The 24,462-nt window shown below is 43.5% G+C and overlaps 1 protein-coding gene across 1 annotated transcript; it reads left to right on the top strand.

The window, feature by feature from the left end:
* The first annotated feature begins 5,162 nt into the window (after window positions 1-5,162).
* zdhhc5a (zDHHC palmitoyltransferase 5a) lies at window positions 5,163-23,852 on the top strand. Its single transcript, XM_079159116.1, has 11 exons — window positions 5,163-6,623; window positions 7,976-8,097; window positions 8,800-8,957; window positions 11,254-11,426; window positions 12,111-12,213; window positions 13,293-13,384; window positions 14,403-14,529; window positions 14,966-15,074; window positions 15,197-15,306; window positions 17,835-18,979; window positions 20,947-23,852. The coding sequence occupies exons 1-11, from the start codon at window positions 6,460-6,462 to the stop codon at window positions 21,176-21,178; spliced, it is 2,535 nt and encodes an 844-aa protein (XP_079015242.1). The 5' UTR covers window positions 5,163-6,459; the 3' UTR covers window positions 21,179-23,852.
* The last annotated feature ends 610 nt before the right edge of the window (window positions 23,853-24,462 follow it).

The raw sequence follows: 24,462 nt of genomic DNA on the forward strand, positions 1-24,462 counted from the left end.
AGAGACAGCTTATGTGCCAACCATGCTTACTGACAATAAAAATATATTACCAAGTTATTATCTATTGTAACTCAGTCAACATGCGCCGGACTGTGTTTTGCTGTGCTGTGGAATAAATGTAATCACGATTTAGTGCAATCATGACGTTTACTGTAAGGGGGGGTCAGGGCTGGGGAAGCAATTTAATACGCTTGCAGCTTGATTGACACCCTTGACGTCCAATCAGTGCTATTTTTATTGCGACAATTCTGCTGTTTAGACCCTGACATTAGAGTTGGTAGTACTGACAAATATGTCGGCCTCTGGGAATCTCTTGGCCACCAATATTATGGGTTTAAAATAGAAGATCACATACTTGTTTGGGTATTATATTCACTTGTTTTTATTCTCTTTAACTTCCGTATTGGTGGAGCGGCCTGCAAGACAGATACTAGCTATTTCAAAGAAGTAAAAAAAACAAGCAGCTTCCACCTCTAGCTAACAGTTAACGTTAGTCCAGCTAGCTGCGTGTAGTAGAATAACGGCAGACGTATCGGTGTCTGGCAAACCAGCCAAACGTTAACGTTTTCTGTATTAGCTTGGTGCCGGGGTAGCTAGTTTGCACAGCAAGACTCGTACTGCTTTCTGGCACCGCTGAATGAGTTGTATGGATAATGATGGACGTAACGCTAACGTTAAGGAGTTGTCTCAGCTGATAATTATCCCAGGAGGAAATAACACGACCAGGACTGTCACATCCCATTCACCGTTTTTGGACCGAGAAGAAGTGGAAACCCCTCACAGGTGAGGTTAATTGTTAGCCTGCTGCTAGTGAGGGCTAACCAGTGGAGACCGGACTACCGTTAGCTTACGGCTAGCTAATATTAATGTTATTTGGACAATGAGCTCGTACAGTATAATGAGCCTTACAAACACACGGACATTACTTATCGCCTGAACCACGAATCGTCTTTGCTTTAGTGCAGCTAATGTTAGATATTTTCAATTATCGTGCTGCTACTGTGAATCATTACCGTGAACGCTAACGTTAGTAATCTCCACCCTTCTTTCATTTCATCAGTATGGACTCGCTAGCGTTACAGTGAACATCCTGATACAAACTGGTTACTGTTAACATATCACCAGAATATAAACTGTAGCTAATGTTTGCTCTTCATCCCAGCTCTGTAACAGTGCATCGTCCTCACTATGTGGAATACATGTCTTTCACTTGTATGCACAGGACATTTAGCCAAATTATTTCCCGAAATTATCATCAGAAATTTTGCAGGGAACGGCTGATTTATCGCTAGCAATAATCAAACCCAGATGCCACTGCATAATGATACCATTAAATGCACGATCGAAGAGGGCTTCAAGTAACGTGTATGTGCAGAAACATGGACACGAGCTTAGCACATTCAATGTAGTTCGGCGTGATGCTTGTCTTAAAGTGAGTGGCACATCTCTGCCGGCTGAATCGTGTCCTGGGCTGTCAGACCAATCGCTGCTGTGTCGTTTGACTCCATCAATTCAGGTTGTGTGTCACCTGGCTCATCTGTCTCTAGAAAGCATCCGCTGCCTGCATTGGAGACGTCAGTAAGCTGTTCTATATAAACCAACGCTGCAAAATGTCACTAAAATGTCAATCCAAAATTGGAGACGTGTGGTCAGGGAAGGAGGTTGTTGGCATCATTTGGCCGGTTTGGTGCATATACCGATGCTTTAACTGCTGTTGGTACAGAGCTGCTGACCGCAGCGGGCCTTACACACAGGGCGCATGTGTGTAAGTGCAATGCTGTAGGCTCCTTTTTAGATGTGTGTGTGTGTGTGTGTGCGTGTGTGTTCTAGCATTTGCAAGATAGAGATTCTGCCTGATGGAGTAAGGATGCAGTTTGATGAGATCACATAGAAAGGACTAATGGTTGAATGAGGAAATACCTTCTATCTTCAGGAAATGCAAATGAGGTGGTGTATGTTCAGAGTAAATTGAGGGTACTAATAAGGTAAATATCTCATTGTGTGTGTAGTAACCCAGTGATGTGATAGGCTGTGATTTATTGAGCAGCATATCAAAGCAGATGTCTCCCTTACTGTACAGGACTGTGTATGTTCAGTGTTGGACATCATGCCACTTGGAGGTACCAGGTCCATTAGACAGAGTTACAACCCTTCATTTTGGCCTTAACATGTCATAACGTGGCCACCTGCCAACTGTTCAGGCAAATATTGGGTAATAAACTAGGAGCGGTATCTTGTGTTAGTTTTTCGTGGCAGGGTGCATGTGTTTGGCAACATACTTTATAAAAATCCCCTCCACAGCGAAACACTGAGCTTCAAAGAGATCCCTATTCTACAGACTGTTTGGTTTGCAAAGGCTACTAATATAAGGTCATGTTAGAAAGTGGGTAAACACAGACCCTGCCTTTTCACGACGGTATGACCAAATTAATTAAGTTAATCAGCAATTGTGTAATACATACAAATACAGATTAGATAGGCCAATACTAAAAGTAGTAAACCATATGTAACGGAGAAAATATGTTTGCCAAGAGACCTGCGTGACTAAATGATAACAATGATTATTTATATTTGTTCAGTGTGTAGGTATTCATTTTTCAAATTTGACAGGAAATGTGCTGCTTTAATTAAATGAGCCCGTTCTGCTCACTACAGGTTGAGTTGTGTATAACTGACTTCACTAGTGGTAATATACAGATGGTGAAAAAGCTTCCGGAACATTAATGGATAACCGTTTTGCAATAAATGGTCAATTCCTGTGTATTTTTTGAATTAGGTACATTATTTATGAAGAACAGATGATGATAATTGATAATTGGGCTGTAGACCTGCTTTCGGAGGAGGTTTTATTTGTTTTCCTTGACTTTATAGAGTTTGAACAGGTTGTAACAACACCATGAACATCAATACAGGTTGATGCAGAAGTAGTGATTTAAGAGCAATTAATGCTGATGAATGGGGCAGCAGTAACGGATAGAAGTGTAGGAAGACGGGCCTGAACAGGTGTACTCATTTGCTTATTGATTGAAACGTTGATGTCTCAAGTCCATGAAGTGAACAACTGTGCAGGGTCTTTGTCTCTGGCTGAGCTGCTGTGAGGGCTCTGTGGTGAACCACAGAGAGGGCAGGGCGACTGTGGCTGAGTGGAGAGCAGGGCCGTCCTTCAATCAGAGGATCAACGGTTCGATCCCGGCTCCGCTAGTTGCATGTCGATCCTTGAGCAAGACACTTAACCCCAAAATTGCTCCCGTAGGTGTAGAAATGTGATAGCATCTGAATTGTAAGTCGCTTTGGACAAAAGCGTCTAAATGACTGTAATGTAATGAGTAGCTCTGCTGAGACTTTAGCACTTGCGAGCAGCACAGGGACCTGTGGGATGGTTTTGTTGAGAGGAGCTTAGTGTGTATTACTACTACTCGCTGTGTTTCAGTTTACTACTGAGGAAAGGACCTGATGAGTAGTTTTTAGGAGTCCTGTCAGATTGAGCAGACACTACTAACTTGAACAACTTATTTGGGTTTATGAAATGCTTTAAACTATCTTTCTAGTTGCAACTGTAGCTTGATGGATACTGAATTTTTTATACTATAATAATAATAATAATTACATATTTTTTATGTGACCAAGAATCATGAGCTGGATATTTTAGTCCGTGTTCTCTGGTGACACTGTTTGTAAATGTACTGCACCTGGACTGTAACGATGACCTGATTACATTTTGGTGGTCAAAGGTCACTGACCTCACCCAATGGGCCATACCTAAAGAATTAATTTGGTAATTATAACAATTTCACACAAATATCTAACGGGTAAAAATGATGGGGTGATGACATTTAGGACAGTCATGAGGACTGCAGCATGAGACGTACTTATTTACTTATCGGCCGACATACTGATGCTGAGATATCCAAATCATTTGATTATGCCATCCAAACTATTCAAATATCTATTTCTCTGCGTATAGTGTCTATAAGAGAGCAAACCAATATTAGAGACATCATTCTCTGTATAGGTATATTTATTTCAGCATAAACGTGTCTTGTGAAGACTGATGTATCGACACAAAACAAATGAAGAAGATACTGTAAAACTCTATTTAGAGACGTGGACTCTACCTGTGCCGTAGTGAGGCCTTTTAGATGGAGTTCTCTGTTACGGTTCTTGTTGAATTGTTCCTTGTGCAGCTCGACCTAAAGCTCCATTTCATTTTCATTGAGTGAAGCTGATGTTGTGTGACTTCTGTCCCGTGGTACAGTGAGTGCAGCGGCCCAGGCCCACCAAAGAACGTGTGCTGTTAGTGCTACTTTTCGATTACATTTCTTTTCAAAAATTGACAATAGGAAAATAATTAATATTAAATACATCTTAGAATTTAACCCAAATCTGCAGTAGGCTGATATCGGTCAATATATCAGCCTCTATTAGCAAAGACAGCTAAATGTCCCTGAACCTGTAAATACAGTATTAAATAAATGTTATCCCATTGGAGTATTTCATCTTTACCAAACCCTTGTTCCTCTCCTACTGTAGGTGCATCTTGACCAACCATCAGCTTGGATTCACTTCTTTTCTTGACCCAGGACGAGCTGTTGAGGTTGATATTCGTTAAAGCCACCTCTGTGTGTCATCCATGTCTACGAAGCTCTCCTAATGAACAATCCAGGAGGCCGCTGATCACCACCGAATCCTGCTTTCGAGGTTGGAGAAGGATACTTCAAACCTAGGAATCTCTGGCTTCCACACATAAAAGCCACAGTTTTTAACATTTTTGTTGAGGTCATTTTTCAGACGTTGCTCCGGGGAGAGGCTGTGTCCTCCAAAGGATTACCGTGGGAGGGTTTTATCCAAGCCTCAGAGCTCTCCCCTGGGGAAGGAAGCGGTGGAAAGGCCCTGGAAGTCTCTGGAGAAGAGGGCATACTTGAAATCGGCCCGTAGCTGGAAGGCAGACGGTTACATAACTAACAGGCGCGGTCGTCCACTAACACAGTGGAACAAGGAGACCGGGGGGGGGAACGGAGTTGTTCTATGTTGCCGTTGCTGTATGAGATAATGCTGCTGTCTATGAGATAATACTGCTCACACATAACTGCTGGCGCTCCAAATTGACACTGTAATTTTAGCGCTATTTCAAACATTTCATTTACATGGATACCAATAGATGTTGTACTGGATTTCCTCCCAGATGTTTTGGAAAGAACCACACCACCACCTGCTGCTTTTTGTCTTCCAATCACATCCCTGGTGCAGCCAGCAGGTGAGGTGGTTTGAATCAGCCACCAGCAGGGTTTAGGGATGCCCCGACACAGGAAAACCAGGCTACTCTACTGGCCCGTTTACAGACTGCTGTTACTAATAAGAGTCCAGGACTGAAAGGAAATTGTCTCCTTCTCTAACAGAGAGCAAGGGCTCGGCACTTTTTTTTTGCAAAACCTTTTCACACATTGCTACAGCTGCCCTGACTGCTTATCTCTGGGTGCTATAAACTTTCAATTGACGTGATCTCCACACTTTTTGCTTGCATAGACTTAGCAACAAACCCGCCCATTTCCCATTTTAGGTCTTGCCTTTTTTTTCTTTTCAAGCTTTCCACTCCATTTTCTTTCAGCCTCATTTCATTTATTTTGGTCGATCTTGTAAGTTCATCTCCTACCGCCTACCTCTGCCAACTCTTGTACCTCACCAAGCTCCCATCTATAGACCGGTCAAATCAAACTGGATGAGTTCACATCAGGCACAAGGTTCATCAGTTCAGCTTAGGTTCTCTGTTTGTCAGGACCAAATCATCTAACAAGTGTTTTAATGGAAGGGCCCAAATGGTGTTTTTATATCTCAATAACAGCCATGTTTTGTGAGTTGCACGATTATCATGTTTTTCACTGAGCCTTCATTCGCCTTGTTTTACATAAAGCAGATGTCCTGTTTTTAGGCTGACTTTACTCGTGTGGAAACAGACCAGTAAGGTTTCTATTGGCTTGTGTTAGTAATTGATTGACATGTTGGGTAGAACAGAGTGAAACTAGTGTTGTGTATTTACCTGCAACTCTATAAGAGAACTCTGTCCACACACTGCCTCCTCTTAACAATCTGTGGCTTATTTGTTCACCCCGCCTTCCCACCTGTTTTCAGGCAGACAGGAACAAAAGGCTTTTACAGCAGAGCGACTTATTTTAATCTCACACACACTTACTCACAGTAGATCAGGATTGACCTAAGAACCTAAGACGACAAGTGATCACTCAAATGTTTTTCACGTGAAAGAGGAAGCCCCCCTCACTTATCCCTCCATCTCTTTTATATCTGTCCTTTTACCTTTTTTTTTTTTTTTTTGCCAATCCATCATTTCTATCCCCAAACTACAAATCCACACAACCCACCAGACCAAAAGAAACATTTTAACCCTGACTTCTAAATTCCACGGCATAGCAGTTGTTGAACAGCCACACACCACTACAGGAAGTGATGCCAGGTGGCAGCAGCAAGAGTGGAGGGCGGGGTCCGTCCTCGTCACCCCTCCCCCATACCGCGGTCCCGCCCAACAGACCCCTGAGACCCTCCCGCTACGTCCCGGTGTCGGCAGCCACTTTCTTCCTCGTTGGCTCCACCACGCTCTTTTTCTGCTTCACGTAAGTAGCAAGAGTGCATTGTCTCACTCACATGCAGGCCTGTTTATAAGCTGCAATGTTAAACGGGATAATAGAGAGCAGAGCCTTGTTCTTTGTACGGACAGCTGAGCTTGCTGGATTGGGTTGGTGATGATTTGACACAAGTCCCGGCCTGAGCGATGCGTGTGCATCGTGGAACCTCTTGCTTTTTATTTCAGCGCCCATGCTCACAGCACTGTCTGTGTGGACAGCACACTCGTGAGAGACGCAGCGGTTAGTGAGGCAGTCCTTCAAGCTGCAATAATCAATATTCTTATATTCTAAAGGATAATTGGACAGCACAGTGTTTCTGATTCAAGGCTGATTTGAACAGATTCTCTGCCCAAATGATTCTGCAGTGCGAGGTTTTATGATGGCTGAGCACTGAACCAATCATATCAGAGCAAATCCTAGTTTGGACTCTCCATTCATGTAAACCTTTTCTTAAATAAGAGGGCACTGTCATTCAAGATAACTTCATCCAAGGACTCATCAGACCTGAAGCTGTGTTTCTCTCACATCTCAATTTGATGTGAGAGAAGTTTTAAACAGATTTACAAAGTGACTTTGTGTTATCAAGTTTATGTACACATTCTATGAACAGGTAGCGGTATTTAATGTCCTGAGACAGGCTATGAACAGCCTGTTATACAAAAATAAACAAACAGAAAACGTGTGGACTGGACCGAGGTCGTTTCACTTGTCAACAGGGTTTTGAGATTTATCCGCCTCAGTGTGGTCTTCAGCCTCATGAGTGTCTCTGTTGTTGTTCCTAATCTCCCTGACACCTCACCTCGCTCGGCTGTCAGATTAGTGAGGAGAAAATAGGCCAACATCTGTCACTCTGACAAAAGCCCATGATCCTGTTGGTGTTTGTCCCTGCAGTCACACTTCTCTTATTGTCTCACTGGTGAATTCATACTAAACAACAAGGCAGACAACCGCTTTCTGAAAACACAGACACATCAAAGAAACCTCCTTGGAGACCATGAGGCAGTAGAATGGATGTAATTCCTTGTATATGTTGGCTTGAGTTCTTTTTTTTTGAAAAATAATGTGCATGCATATAGTGACTAATTAGCACAGGGTGTCAGCTATTGCCAGCTTTATTTATTCCCAAAACACTTTTCATATCAATTGTTTTGGTCCAACCGTGAGTTCGTCATTTTGGGAAACACACTACTATTTCTCAGGAAATGTTAATAATGATAATATTTATCAGTCTGTATGTTAAAGCAGCAAAAAGCCTGTCTGTCAGGATAAGCAGCCTCACTTTAATTACAACTGAACAATAGCAGGTGACAGAATCGTTGTCCTCTGTGTTCATGTCTCAGGTGTCCGTGGCTCTCAGAGCGTTTCTCAGTCGCTGTGCCCATCTACAATGGAGTCATCTTCCTGTTTGTTCTGGCTAACTTCAGCATGGCCACGTTCATGGACCCCGGCATCTTCCCGAGAGGTGAGTCCATGGATGGTAGAATATACTATATATATATATATATATATATATATATGTGTGTGATGTTGCTCATATGTTGATGTTGATGTTGTTGCATAATATCAGGTTTGTCGTTTGGCTTGATTTTTAAAGTGTATACATTCAATTACATTTTTTTGAATGGCTCAATATCAGAAATGACAGATTTCCCTCGGAGGGCTTTACAAGCTGCAGCATTCAACATCCTCTGTCCTTGGACCCTTGCTTGGGATAAGGAGAAAATAAAGGAAGGCACATTCTTGTTTCTCCACACACTAGATAGCCTCAAAACTCTTATTAACATTTTGATAGCCTCAAAAAGCTGAAAAAGTTCTCCGCTTGTGTCCACCAGGCAGATTTTTGTGGATCAGTAAAGGGAGGAGTTGAAGCAGTACATTTTAAATGTGATCAGATCTCACACAGCAGTCATATAACTGACCCACAGCAATGGCTAACTGACTGATTATTGACCTGTAGTTGATCTAGGATAGGAGAAAATAGGGAGAAGAATTTTTAAAGCAGGATCTGCATCATCAGATTCTTCACTAATCAGGGATTTTCTGCCGTATTAGGTAGGAATATTGAGCATGTCATCTGTTTAAGTCTAGTTGTTCAATATGTTAAATTTCAAGCTTTTGTGTTGGTGTGTTATCATGTCTGAGTTTTCTGTTCCTGTCCATGCAGCTGAGGAGGATGAGGACAAAGAGGATGATTTTCGGGCTCCCCTCTACAAGACTGTGGAGATCAGAGGGATCCAGGTCCGGATGAAGTGGTGTTCAACCTGCCGCTTCTACAGGCCGCCCCGGTGCTCGCACTGCTCCGTCTGCGACAACTGTGTCGAGGTGTGCTCACACTCACCCATCCAGCTTTCCATATCATAAATGAGGACATTGTTCATGAACAGGTCTCTGAATGTTTCAAAGTACCCGGTACAGCTGCACCATGCACACTAAACCCGACGTAGGCCGACATTATAAATCGGTAACAATCCAGTTTAGATATGAAACACAGCTGTTCTTTAATGGTTTCTGGTGGAGAGAAGAGTATCAGTGTTGATCTGCTGTGGAAAGACGGTTTGGACAGATGTTGGACAGCCTCTCTACAACCTTTGAATCAACAAAAACCTGAGACTCAAATGCAACCAGCAGCAATAGCAAAATGTTTCTGCGATAGACACAAAGTAATATATTCCTGTGACAGCAAGGTCATCCAAAGTGCATTGGGTCAAAGTCAGTTAATGGTTGGAATGGATCCGGCCATATATAGCTGATACCAGTCCACTAAACAACCTTCGGATGGGCTCGGGATATCTCTAGACGTTTTTTATTGAAGGTGACCTATTTTGATCTTGGCACCATGAATACATAAAAACAAGATGCTTGTGTCTTTCCTTCATTCCACTTGTCTGCTCTTATTGTTATCAAATGAGTTTAATGGTTGCAGGATAATGCAGACGGAAGTGCAGTTTGACTTGGAAAAAGCCCACTCTGCATCACCAGACAGTAGCCATATCGATTCTGACGTAGCAAAAGTTTAACTCGCATGACTGAAGAGCTGGTTCTGCTGTCGACTATTCCCTTAAGGTGTGAATGTGTGTCTTTGTCTCTGGACAACATGGAACAGGGCCAATGGGGTTAGCATAACGTGAACGAATAAAGACACTAGCAATGTACGCGATAAGTCAACTAGTCCATTAAATGTTGCTACCCTCGCTAGTTGGCACCAGAAATACTAGTCAGTTTAGCGTATTATTATTTTATTTATGTACACATATAAATTCCGTCTCATTACACCCATCAGCCGCTCCTGACTGGCTTCCAACACGTCGTGTTCTCATGGCCTCCACCTGCAACCACCTCTTCTTTCTGAGACAGCAGCTGGGGTCAGCGGTCAGTCTGCTTCTCTCCTGATGGACTGGATGGCCAGCTGACAAAAGCCCAACTAGCTTATTAGCTAGCTAGCCGGCTAGCATGTATGCTACACACTAAAGCTAAAGAAGCGGGCTAGCGCCAGCCAGCTCAATGACTCAAACTTGTATGCTAAGATACTTATGGTACAGGCCATGCAAAACCTGAGCATTTCATCAAATATAACACCGCACACACAGTTTGTGAGGCACATTCATAACCAGGAGACCGGAGCAGAAACTGGGCACATTTTGATTTTGGTGGCATTTAAAATATGATTTGGTTATTGAAAAATGTGATTAACGATTTCAAATATTTCTTAATAAACTCTATTTTTTTTTCGACGATGTTTAACTTAAGAGATTCAATTTCTCTTAATTTTGACTGTTTTGTGTGTGTTTTCTTACTGTACGCCAGCTGAAGTTTAAACTTTAGAGAGATTAGTCATGAGGAGATCCTTAAATGAGTGCTGCAGGAATGAGTCCTATAACCCTATCCTATAAGGTTTTGTTCTACGGTATAAAATATGCCAGTAAATATCCCATTAGACCACTACATGTCATCATTCACCCATTCATACACTGATGACAGGGGCTACCATGCATTCATACACTGTAGGCACAGCTACGGGAGCAGTTTGGGGTTAAGTGTCTTGCCCAAGCACACATCGACATGGACTAGTGGAGCCGGGGATGGAACTGCCGATCTTCTGATTGAAGGATGACCCTGCTCTACCACTGAGCCACAGTCACATTCATTGTTCATTTGTGAAGATTATCTTGCTGAACAAAGCCTGTCTAAATCATAAATATTTGTTTGCCACAGAGCTTATCTTCTGCAGAAATCCAATGGCAAAAACCCCATTTGGACCTTTGTCGAGGGAACTAGTGTGATGCTAACTTATGGTTTGGCCCTGCATCTCTCCCATTAGAGTGGTACTGGACATTGACCTGTGGAGACCTGGCTGCAGACTGTAGCTCGTGTAGTGTGATCTATTTAAACTTAATGTTTACGTCATTGGGACAAAAGTAAAACATCAAAACTAATTCCCCAGCAGTTGTCTTTGTTGTCATGACACGTCACATGGTGTGTCATTTCAATGTAAATTGCAGCTACTGTATGAGGAAGTAAGAAATGATGCAACACTTTGTGATGGCTGTGTTCATGTTGAGTGCAGACAAATTCCATTTCTTTTTTGTCTCATCAGTGTCTTTTACCCTTCATAATACAGGACTTCGACCACCACTGTCCTTGGGTAAACAACTGCATCGGCAGGAGGAACTACCGCTACTTCTTCCTCTTCCTCCTGTCTCTGACAGCTCACATCATGGCCGTGTTTGGTTTTGGCCTGCTCTTTATCCTCTACCATCGGCAGAACGTCGACCGCCTGCACGCCATCGTCACGTATCCTTTAAGGATCTTTCCTTTGTATTTTCGTCCTGTCCATTTTAAGATTGCTGATTCTGTTCAGTCACAGTGTTGGCTCCTTGGCTTCAACAAGTTGTTATGGTTGTATCAGATGTCCTGAGAATTTATTTCAGTGTGGTGTGGGAAGATTTCTGGAGGTCACAACACTCATTTTATACATTGATGTCAACTTTTTAAAAAATGGTCTTACTATGTGAAATGGCTATGATGGGGACTAACCTCATCAGCCATTTATACATCCACAAGACTCTCAGCTTTCCAGTCTAACCCAATACACTTAAGGGACCCCAGTATGCATACATTTTTAGAAAAGACAAATATAACACATTTATACTGCATGCAAAAAAAGGGGAGACTTGTGGATATCCATAGAAACCATTTTCATTCACATATCTTGAGGTCAGAGGTCAAGGGACTCCTGTAAATATGACCATGCCAGTTTTTCCCTTGCCAAAATTTAGCCTAACTTTGGAACATAATTTAGTTTCCTTTCTGTCAAGCTAGCATGCGTGTCTTAACACCACCACCAGGACAAGCTGTCCATGTACTGTATACAAATATCCAAATCAAATGAGATCCATGAACTGATCCTCTGTTCGTCTGCCCTGATCTGTTTATTCTGGTCTCTTGAGATACTCCTTGACCCCCCTGTGCTCTCAGGCTGGCTGTAATGTGTGTTGCAGGCCTGTTCTTCATCCCTGTTGCTGGCCTCACTGGTTTCCACATAGTGCTTGTGGCCAGAGGCAGGACTACCAATGAACAGGTAGGACCAGTAAAACAATTGAGTCCCAGAAATCCTACAGTTGATATTAAAACAGTAGGACATCTTACAAAGAGGCGCTTTTAGGGGAAAATAAATGGCAGCGCAACAGTTACTTTAGAGAGACGCCAAACCAGAAAAAATACACAATTTTACAATTTGTCATAAGGCACTATTTCACATTTTGCACACAGTTTAACACAGATTATAATCCGACAGGGCACATACCTGTACTCTAGATCAGGGGTCTTCATTGTTTTTCAGGCCAAGGACTCCCAAACTGATAGAGAGATGGAGCAGGGACCCCGACTATATATATTGTATAACATTGTGTTTTATATTAAACTGGGCCTAGTACCATGTATAAACATAGCTCTTTATTGTGCATTCAATACTAAGCTATTCAAATAATACACAGGTTGATATATTCATGTTTTTATTTTAAACATGTGAAGGTACAGTGAGTAGGGGGGCCGTGCTACTGCCATTTAGAAACATACCTTGTCAACTGATACCAATGCCAACATCAACATTGTCTGTCAATTGCATGATAATCATGCACACAAGCTATTCAAATTGACGTTTTTATTTTAAACATAAATGTGGAAACTAAAATGAGTGATGGCCTATTAGTGCCACTGCCATGCATAAACATACGTACCTGTTATCCTGCATACAATACTGAACTATTAAAATAATGGACTGATTCATGTTTGAAAAAAGAAAGTGTCTAATCAGCCAAAGATTTCGCGGACCCCCTGCAGTACCTTCAACAGACCTCTGCTCTAGGTAATTGCAGAGCAAGCCCCACACAGCGGCCTCTTGAACCAAGGACAATCAAAACGTCATTTAAAACTATTATATCCAGAAACCGTAGAATAATGATAAATAATAGCAGCGATCAAAGAAAAACATTCATTTGTAAATGACTCAGTACCTGTAAAACCACACTTTTCTTTCTGCTGGAAGCACCTTTTAGATTAAGAGTCCAATCCTTAAATCATGGTAACAACCCTCAATACTCTAACCGTCCTCCCTCTTTTGACTCTCCCCTGTTGGTGTCTCTGTTTTTCTTTCTCCAGGTAACAGGGAAGTTCAGAGGAGGTGTTAACCCCTTCACCAATGGCTGTTGGAAGAACGTCTCTCATGTCCTCTGCAGCTCACAGGCACCCAGGTGCATTGCTTTTACTTTTCTCTTTTTAACTACTACTCTCTCTGGTCGTCCGTTCATAATTATTACACTGCCTTATAAAGGCATGTCTCCACCTAAAACCCATCAACACTCCTCAGTGTACTCAGCATAATACATTCAAAGATCATCATTATTTAGACCATTGTATTTAAGTTTGATATTTGGAAACTGCACTGATGATAAATAGCACATTTCAGTGCACTGTGTCACTGCATTCAAAACAGAAGAATAGTTTCCACCAAGAAGATTCTGGTCATTTTGGCCTAATGAACTGAAAAGTTCCTTCAGCCTGTTGTCTTTATTTCCATGACGGTCTAAAGACCTGGAGACTTAGCAGGGCGGTGGTCGCAGAGGTAAACTCACAATGTGTCCGCCCATCATACATCTCGAAAAAGAAAATCAAACTTTGTTTTGCCTCAGCGTGTCTCTCTTCTACCGTTCTCTCTCTCAGCTCGCTCGCACAATCTCACTCTTCCTTTCTGTTTTTTTTAAAATGAGTGGGAAAGTGACAGTAAAGCCTAACTTTACTTTGATGTTATCAAGCAAAGAGAAGTTCTCTCCCCTCGTCCTAAAGTGGTCCTAAATCGATACTGGAGTACTTCCTAGTTTTTATGAATGAAGGGTTAGGTTAGAGCAAGTGTGTGTGTGTGTGTGTGTGTGTGTGTGTGTGTGTGTGTGTGTGTGTGTGTGTGTGTGTGTGTGTGTGTGTGTGTGTGTGTGTGTGTGTGTGACCAATCAGTGACGGTCAACCCTGCAAATGCCTCCCTGAAAGTTCCTGTACTTTCAGAAAGTACTAACCCCAGACCAGAGCCTGTTTGGAGGGTGAAATGTTCCCGGAAGTCAAGTTAAATCCTGGTCCATGCGGGGAAACACAATGAGTTCCTCAAAAGGTTCCAAGTCCCTGCAGTCAAAAAGGGGCTTATAACTTGTGACAACACTGTACTTGTGTAGTTGTTTGTCTTCATGATGTGGACACTCACTGTCTCTGTGCTCTCTACAGATATCTGGGCAGAAAGAAGTGTGTGCAGAGTGTGTGTGTGCAGCCTCCCTTTCTGCGGCCACAGCTGACAGAGGCCCAGCTGGCTGCAAAGATCCTGGACAACGGCATACAGGGAGACCTGCACCGGGTAAGAACAGCTGGACGGGTGGTCATATTGCCATAGTTATTGCAGTTTCACCATACTGTTGATTTTTACAAAAAGAATTGTTTGCCTGGTCCAGGTGGCAGCAAGAGGTTTAAGAGCTGTTTGAAATCTATCAGCCAGCTTGTCCAGCCTCTTCATTTTGCTCTCATCTTTGCTTTTAACTTTGAAATGTAGCCTTCAAAATGATTGTTGAATATTCCTTTAGTTTTTCATGTTGCAATATAAAAAATGTCAGCTCTACGCTGAAGACCATAACATATGAAGTGTCTGTGTTCATTATATTTCTCCACTCATTCATTCAGGGTTTTCTGTCACTGGTCTGTGCATACATAAATGATATAGAAAGGGAAACAGTTAGTCAACCATATTTCAGTCGACTGATTGTGATTCTTTGAGTTTCTATCTGACTTCTATCCAGTCTAAGTCCAGTCTGGAGATGATGGAGAGCCAGTCATGTGACGCTGAGCCTCCTCCTCCTCCTAAACCAGAGCTCCGCTACCCTGGAATCACCAGAGGAAACACGGAGGGTAATGCTTTCTAACTCCCTGCTTCAGCTCTACTCTCAACTTCCTGTTGTAAAACTCTGCTCTGATCTGATTCTACGTTGACTTCACAGTGATATTTCTTATTCTTTGTTACCCTCATGCAGAGTGCAGTCTACTGAACAAAGCCCCTCCCACCCCAACCATGTACAAATACAGGCCCAGCTACAGCCCCGGCAAGAACCACACAGCGCTCACACACGCTTACGCCAACCAGGTAATGCACACATAAACACACAGGTGGGGATAGTCAAGTCATTTCACATTTTTTTTTTTTCCAATATCACAAATTTGCCTAAAGGGGCTTTACAATCTGTACAGCATACGACACCCTCTGTCCTCGGACCCTCGCTCCAGGAAGGGAAAACGAGCCTAAAGAAACTTTTAACACAGAAAAAAGGAAGAAACGTCAGTAAGGATCCCTCTCCTTAGCGTACAGATGTGCAATAGATGTTGTGTGTACATATTAATCAACATAGTAAAATTAGAGCATTGACACTGAGTGTGATCAAATGATAGATACACTGTACCGTAGTGTGTCTGGTCTGTGCTGCTTTTGTCAGGGTTGAAAGGAGTAATAAAGTTGTCAGTCTGGTACAGACTACGGAGTCTCCCTGTTGTAGGTTTCAATATGTCCGTACTGTGGAGGTTTCCCTTGCTGGACATATTGACTCTGAACCCATCAACCGAAGAGCAACACAAGACAAGAATCTGCTGTACACTCTTATTTTTAAGGTGCATGGTGTGTATGTACAGTACGTGTTTCTGATCAGAGTTGTTTTTCCATTTGTCCCTGCCTCTGCTTCTTTTATCGATTTCTTTCTAATGTATCATTTTTGTTTGTGTTTTTCCTTTTGATTTCCTGTCGGTCTTCTGGGTTTGGTTTCTCAGTGGCTTTCTGTTGATCAGTATCAGTAAGTGATTGTTCTGAGAGCATTTGTCCTTCTTTTATCTTCTCTTTATTTCCTGCCCCTTTCTGTTTGCTCCGGACATGGGGGACATACTGTTTGAACACATTTGAAATGGTTAGTGACTAAATTCATCCGTATCTGGAGTATAAGGCTGATTAAAAGTCATTTTTGTGTTAAAATCCAAGGATTGTACCTGAATATTTCAAAATTCATACAGATAAGTTGGTTCTACTCAGTGTTTGTACCCATGTCTGGCCCATATCCTTCCACTTGTCTATCCAGCACAATATTGTTTTGATTCCTCCCTGATTAGAAATGTGTCTCCTGTAGATTCCCTCCAGAGTTTCCCCTGTAGTTCAGATCCAGTATTAAAAGCTCAAATGGACCTCCATTTGCCGTTTTGATGTTTCAGTCATGTCCTACAAGTAGTTTGATGTGTCATCCTGATGTTTCATGCTCCTGTCACCTGAGTTGGTCTCATGGAGAAAACATGTCCTGATGAATGAAGAATTCTTCTCCTGTACTGGGAAAAGCCCACAACATAAAAGGAGGAAGTTTAAATCTCAGTAACAAATCTTTTCAGGTCATCACTGCCTATAAAAGTACCAACAAAATGAATTATTTTCTATATTTCTGTTAAATTCAAGTTTGGACATTAGTGTCTTTTTAAATTCATGAGGGATATTGTGTCGAAACTGATGATGATGATTTGCGTGATCTCGAAACTCTTGCAACTACTTGTCATGCCAGAGAAATGCTCTCTATATAATGTATATTGTGTACAGATGTTTAGAACTCCTATGATTGACAATGCATTAGGACTGAACCGAATACCATTTTTGGTCCTTCAGAGCTTCAGTGAGGAATATTTCTTTGTCTTTACAGGTCTTCCTCACCCTTCACTCACTCAGTCAGTATGAGAAAAGATCTGTCACATATACAGATGCCTCCACGTTTAGCAGGATGCTTTATATTTTCCAATTCTCCGTTTGTATGTACTTCCATACATCGGGTCCATTCTCATATCTCAGGAACAACTAGCGGCAGTTTCTTCAATGAGGAAAAGATTTTGGTGGTCAAAGGTCACTGTGACCTCATAAAACACATTTTTAGCCATAACTCAGAATCCATAAGGTCACTATGGACAACTTGACACACATTTCTAACGATGTGAACGATATGATGAAGTGATGACATTTTGGACAGACATGGATGTAAACTGCAACATGACTGTACTGTAACCATGTTCCGTTCCCGTTCAGTCAGGAGACACACATTAAGAGCAGGATTTAAAAAAGAAAAATGTCTTCTGTGGTTCACAAAAGGGAATCTATTCATTAATGTGTAATTCATTTATTGTTTTATGACATCAAATAGAGATCACTTAACAGCTGCGCTTCCATGTCGGCGTCAGAGCTACAGTAAATGGAGTGCAGGCGTGTACGGCTGCAGGTATGATGTTGAATCTCCAGCAGCTGCAGCAGGAGGTAGCGATTCAGTGCTAACCTTTCATTTAAGTACAGAACAAAAGCTTTTCTATTTGAATTCAGCCACTACACGCCGCGAGAAATATGTGTTTATCTGTATTAAGTTAATGGGGTGGAAACCATGCCGAACTGGCACAACCAGACAATGTGCCGGTCGGGTTTTGGAGTGCATGGATGGAAAGTAGTGTCCTGCCTGCTCAGATGAAGGTCCAGGGACAGGGAGTGTCAGTTCAGCAGGAATTCCTGGTCTCTACTCTGATTTGCTCAGCTTCTTCTTGTTTCTTCTCCCTCCTGCTGCCCCTCTCCTACACCTCTCCTCCTCTTTCTCCTCCTCATGCCCCCTCCAGTTAAGTCGAGGCGAGAGTGTTGGCAGTGCCAGGGACTCTTCCTCCTCCACCTCCTCCCTCCTTCAGGCCAGCCAGCAGCCTGGTTTCCGCTCCCAGCCCAGCCTGGACCGGAGGGACGCTTCATCTGACAGAGTGGGAGTCGGAGGGGGTGGGGAGAGGAGGGAGGTCAGAAGAGAGGTGGGGGCAGGCGGCATCCCTGGCTACTCCCTGGGCGGACGCTCGTACCCCTCCTTCTCCGACCCCACGGTCCTATCTGGAGTGGCCTCACGATCTTCCAGCTCCACGCACAACTCAGCAGGCGGCGTCCACGTCTCTGAGGCAACCACCACCTCAACCAGCTTCAAGAGCTTAGCCAATCAGACACCTCCGCCTCACCACCCGTCCCGCAACGGGAGCCTGTCATATGACAACTTACTGGCAGGTGGTGATGAGTTCGACAAAGGGGTGGTGGCGGGTTCAACAGCCCCTGAGCTTTCCTCTGGGAGACCCTGCACTCCAGCAGCAGACGGCTATAACTCCCCCTTCCTGTCGTCACAACAGAGAGATGCTGAGATATACTCCCACTCTGCCCAGTCGCCCCATCACTGCCACCACTCCTCCCACCACCACCACCACTCCTTCCTCCATCGCTCCTCTTCCTCCACGTCCTCTTCCCCTCCGCCTCCCCCAGAGAGGGAGCGCCTGCTGGAGCTCCACCCCGGCTCTCACCCCCCACCTGCCAATCATGCCCCGGCTCCCCCATCCTCTTCTGCCCCGCCTCCCCCACATCATCATCACCACCACCATCACCACCACCACCACGGCCATCATCACCACCACCATTCCTCCTCCTCTTCCTCCACCTCCCGCCCTCCCCGCTTCGCTGCCCCTCATGCACCTCCCCACCACGCTTATCCCTATCGCACCCGCTCCACTGACACCCCTCTGGGATCCTCCTCCACCTCCACCTCCACGACCCACCCTCCCCGCTCCCCGCACCCTCCACCTCTGGGCAAGTCACTCTCTTACTCGAGTGCCGCCGCTGCCGAAATGCAGTACCGACTGGTCCGAAAGGCTTCGGCATCAGCCGGAGCGAATGCGGCGGGGGTAGGAGGAGGAGGAGGAAGTGGAGGCATGGGAGGAGGAGGAGGAATACAAGCTCCAAAGTGAGTATGAATTACACCTTTTGTCAGGACGATTGGTTTGCTGTTAACCCTGAAAAAACCCACCTGCCTGCTGAAAACCTGACAACCTGATTGACTGCTCCTCCTGCTCCTCCTCCTCTTCTTCCCTTCTCTCCTCTTCCTCCTGCCAGATTTCCTGTGAGTTCTTCCTTCTTTTCCCTTTGCTTGTTTCTCACTGTTACATGTGTGCTGCTGTTGTGGTCTGCCTGTTTGTTCCTGTCCTCGACGTTATTATTCTAATTATTATAACAACCTTCTGTTTGGTCCGTACATAATTCTGTGCCAGTGCCTTAGACAGACAGATATCCATACCCACAACATGGATGTGTGACAATATAAAACATGACACAGCAGTGGGATAGGGAGGACTTCATGTTATACTCGGCAGGTAGTTCTAGGTTTAGAATATAAGTCACAATCCATGACTGAGGATGTACAGAGAAATAAGAAATTAGAAGAAATAAATTAAGTGTGCAAAAGTACCAGTAGCAGCAGTAGAATGGATAGAAAACTGCAAAGTGACAATATCCACATTTCTACCATCTTTTCAAACGTATGTATGTAATATAAAAGAAGTTCTGCAGGAATGTTTTTTGAATGTGTTTCTGGTTAGAAGTCTGAAATAAGGTCTGTGTTTAACACAAGCTGAAGAGATTCTGATGTTTCCTTCTACGATATGAAATAGGTCAGTATAGGTCAGTCAGTCTGGGGAATTTAAGCTTTTACGTCTCTTAAAGAGTGTAAGGACTAAACGTCCTCACTAGAGCTCTAGACCTGAAGTCATGTGACCGTGGTGGAGTTCCTTTACTGCCTAACTTTAGCTTTTTACTTTACACTTCAAACATCATAAAAGTCATGTTTATTTGTGCAGATCATCTTGATGATCAAAACGTGTAAATATTTGCCACAGAGCTTATTTTCGGCAATCATCCAAAGTCCAATGGAAGAATCCCATTTACTGTTAGTGGAGGGAACCAATGATGTCATCCCTGCAGAAGTCAATGTCTGACATAGCTAGAGATGATAATACTAGTCAAACCTTTCCACTGTATGTACTATATATATATATATATACATATATAGTACATACAGTCAACCCAGTGCACACAACAATGTGTTTGCGCTGTAGTTTAGTATCAGCTGAATTCTTCTTGTTTTAAACTTTAGCATGGCGACAATTGGGCTGTGAGTGTGACTCTGTCCTGAACAACATCCTGTTGCTTTCTGTTGACTGTACTGACCACAGCAGTGTCTCATTGTGTCTCCATTGTTTCCTAGATGACTGAATGTGGCACGTATTCTAGTATTCCAGTATTCTAGTTCAGAGTAACGACTATTAAAGGAAATCTGTTTCTGATCATTTCTCCAGCAGAGTGAACATTTCCAATCAACTATTAGTGTAATATTCAAACTTCATCCAGAGATACAAGCTTGTTCACCAACAATCTCTGCAGTACTTACAAACACTGACATTACTGTAGTGTCCAGCAGGCTAACCCAGTTCAATGTCCAGTTGAGCACAAGGCATGCCGTTGTTATTGTCACTGTCAACTGTGGTTTTGGCCCTGGTGGTAAGACTGTACCTACATACAGACTGAACACATGGAGACTGAGCTGAGGGAAGTAACCTGTAATCAGCTGTGAATAGTGTAAGTACACGATCTGTTTAGGTTCGGTTAAAAGGAACCCTGGTGTGTTTGCAATAGTGTGAAATGAAATAAGTGCAGGATTTATTGATAGTAGATATGTGATTAGCATAAGGCTAAACTACCCTCTGCTAACACCCGGATCATCAGTCAGAAGCAGTTCATTAAGTTACAGTAATGCTTCTAATGATTCATTAGTGTTGTCAGGAATGATTGTACATGACATACACCATGACATGTGAGGAGACCTGTAGTAATGTCTCATGTGTTGTCCTGATCATCTTTGTGTTTCTCCCAAATCAGGGATGAGCTGATCCAGATGAAACCTCTGAGTCGGATCAACGGCGGCCAGCTCTTCTCCTCCACCTCCTGCTCCGCCCCTTCCTCTCCCTCTCACCCAATCAGCGTGTCCGCCCGGCCTGGAGTGGCCTATCCCAGCTCGGCATTGACGCAGAGTCCCGCCCACAAGCCTCAGGGTGGTGGGGTGAAGAAGGTGACGGGCGTCGGGGGCACCACCTATGAGATTTCTGTCTGAGTGGCAGCCAGCCTCCCGCTCGACGGCCAATGAGACGAAGGGGAGAGATTGCTGCCTCCTCCTGCCTTTTGAGGGAGCGATTTAAGACAACAAACCACTGACCGACTGTACTCCTGGACATCTGAGGATGTTGAACCATTTTGTCCAGATCTCACTCGTCGTTGGCTGATTGACTGTAGAGCTGAACTGTGCTGGACTGTCATGCCTTCAGACATCCACCTCAGTAACTGAGACCTGTACTGATGTAAGTCAGCACTACCTGGCACTGGGCCGTAAGTCTGTTTTCTGGGATCTCACCGGACCGAACAGGATCCACACTGTGGGTTTTATCCTCACTGTAGCTCAGTAGGTAGCACGAGGCACTAGCTTGTCTGGATGTTACATCACACAAGAGTCACAGCGCAAGGCATTACCACTGCCAGGGGGAGGAGTTTGATCCTGACTGGGGCCACCAGTGAGCTCTGGGTCGGCTGGGAGTCCAATCAGCACTTTTGGACTGGAGCTGCATTTGGGTAGAAATTGGTGCAGATGTTTAATATTTTACATTTCACCATTTTCTGCTCACATTTGGATCATCACTGAACACAAAACCCCAGGAGGATCTGTGGCACCCGGTCCAAATCCAAGTAGAATCCATTGAAAGTTAAGGGCTTCCCATAGACGTGTGATCAGTCTCATCAGATGACGTCATCGCTAGTTCTTATTACCGGTTATGGCCCCAGTTAAACCCTACTTTTAATAACGGCATCCACCAAATGGAGTGATTTCATTGGACCATAAACAAAACAGTTGTGTGGTGCATGGAGTCATAACGCAGCCCAGGCAGAGCATCTCATTCACACAGGACCTGACCGGAGGTCAGTCCTCCAGCAGTCAGCAGGTCTGTTGTGGATTGTGACAGTCTAGCAGTGGCTGGAAGGACTTTAACTCTTCCATCAGTGTTGCTGCGTGAATTGACTTGCCTTTGGATGCAGGGATGATGAGGATGATGATGATAAGTGTGACATTGAAAAGAAACAAAAATGGTGATACCCTATTTCTTTGATTCATTTGTTGATTTATTCCTAGATGTGAATATGATTCCATGTTTGTACAGAATGATGTGATTTTAAATGTGGATTTCTTTTTTTAAGTGGCGTTCAGACTGCAGCATGCACTACTAATACTACTAGCCACTATAGGCCACTGTTGGTCTGTTTGAACAAACAGGACGGGAGGAAACTAAAGTGAACAAGGAAGTTTAAGTTTAAGTTTAGGCCTTTTGTTGTCAAAGGATCCTAAAGACAAGGCTGGTCTCTAGAAAATGTATTCCTCCAGCAATTGCCTTGAAAATTAAAGTGTTTTTTTTATGTCACCTATTTAATTTGAAATTGTTTTATATGAATTTATATGGAAATATAGCTATTGTTAAATCAAGCGTTTTTAATATTGACTCAAAAGAGGGTTGAGTTGTAATCTCTCAGACCAGACGCCTTATTTCAAACATGGTCTCACAGTCAGATTGCATCTTCAGTCATGAGAGCAGTCATGAGTTCTCTAAAGAGAATGAAGCCACTGGCCCAAGACTCTCTTACTATTCAAACTGGAGACGGCGTCAGTGAAAGTCCTTCTGCGCTCCAAAGTCATTTGAATTCAGCTGAAGTGATGGCATGGCAAATGATTTCAAGAGGAAGTTCAAACATACATGAGGCTGCTAGTCTGAGAAAATGTGTTTAATGGTAAAAAAAATACAAAGAAAAAGGAGAAGAAAAAAAGTTGTGATGATGTAGTGGACACTTGTGAAGCAGCACCAAGTCTTCCTTCTCCCTGCTAAACATCAGCTGTGCATTGTTTGCTTCAGGTTTACTGTCCAAAAAATCCAAACACATCCAGCTGCTTTATGGGATGAAATCTAGCTCTGTGTTGGGCCATCGAGTTTCATTGTACCTTTCTTTCATTATAAAAAAGTGACGTTCTGGAACTACCTAACTGGTGCAACAGACTGAAGGACAGCAGTTGTTGGTTGGAGACCCGGTTCCACTTGTCTTTTCAGAGCGACTCGTCTGCACTCGCCTCAATGCGACCTGTAAAACGGTGGATAAACACATTTCATATCCTATAAATCCTTCACAATTAAAGTTATTTAAAAATGTTTCATCAGCTTCACAGGAGAGTCAGCAGGTCTCCGCTACATAATACAGTCACTGTGTCTTGGTGGTCCAATGACGAGAGTCACATTGAAAAGACAAGTGGAACGAACCATGGCCTCATGTCATCACTTTGTAATGACCTAACGGTAACATGTTTTCTTTGGTGTCACCTTAAATCTCCATCTTTGTCCATGTTGTCTTAATCCAGTCTGGGACACCACGGGACCACATTCTAACCAGGTATGGTCCAATACATGAAGCACACAGGAAGTAGCATCAAATCCAACAGGAAGAGAATCCTCTGTCTGATCTACGACGTGACAAGAAAGGGAAAGTGTTTCATTTCAGCTTAGTTTATTTTAGTTGGCTGTCATTTGAGGACAGTAGGAAGAAGGTAGATGAAGACGGACTTCTTTACCTGTTTGACCAGGACGCGGTTGGGAAACGGACATCAATCAAAGACATGACAAATATGTGTACTGTACAGCTTTGTGTGTGCGTGTGCGTGTGGATGTGGTGCGGGGCTGGAGGATTGATAATAAACGTAAAACAAAGAGGTGGAGCAGTCACTTTTTCCACTTTAAAGGGGTTTCTGAGCTGGACTCCAGACTTGTGCGCTGTAAGAGCAGATGGAGGTGAAGGATCACTCTTTTACAAAGTTCTCGAGAAGGTATTCAGAGCATTCACACATCGAAGAACGATCATCTGTGAAGATGTAGAGGAGTAATGTCTACCTGAGCAGAGCATGAAGTCTCCCTGTTCTCAGAGCTTCACCTTGCTTTGTCAAAACAGCGTGCCTGTTAGTGCGCGTGAGCGTGCCCCACTGGTTAGCTCACTGATAACTGCGTCCCGACTGACGACCGTATCGTAGAAGCGTAGCGCCCACCCTCCGGTAAACACGGTTAGCTCGGTCAGCACCTTTGCCGTGGTGTTAGCTGCGAGCCGCCGGCTCGACTGTCGCCATGTTGAAATCTTTGTGGAGGTAATATGCTCTGAACATTGCGTTCAGCACCTTTACATGTCATGTAGTTACAATACATTAGCGCCTGGATACACAGTGTGTAACCACAGCAGTGCAACATGATCACATAAAACACTACACACCTGTCCATGGGAGAATCACATTGACACTGTGGGAGCAGAGGCCAGTTTCAT

The sequence above is a fragment of the Pholis gunnellus genome, assembly GCF_910591455.1.
Source record: "Pholis gunnellus genome assembly, chromosome: 5".
Lineage (NCBI taxonomy): Eukaryota > Metazoa > Chordata > Actinopteri > Perciformes > Pholidae > Pholis > Pholis gunnellus.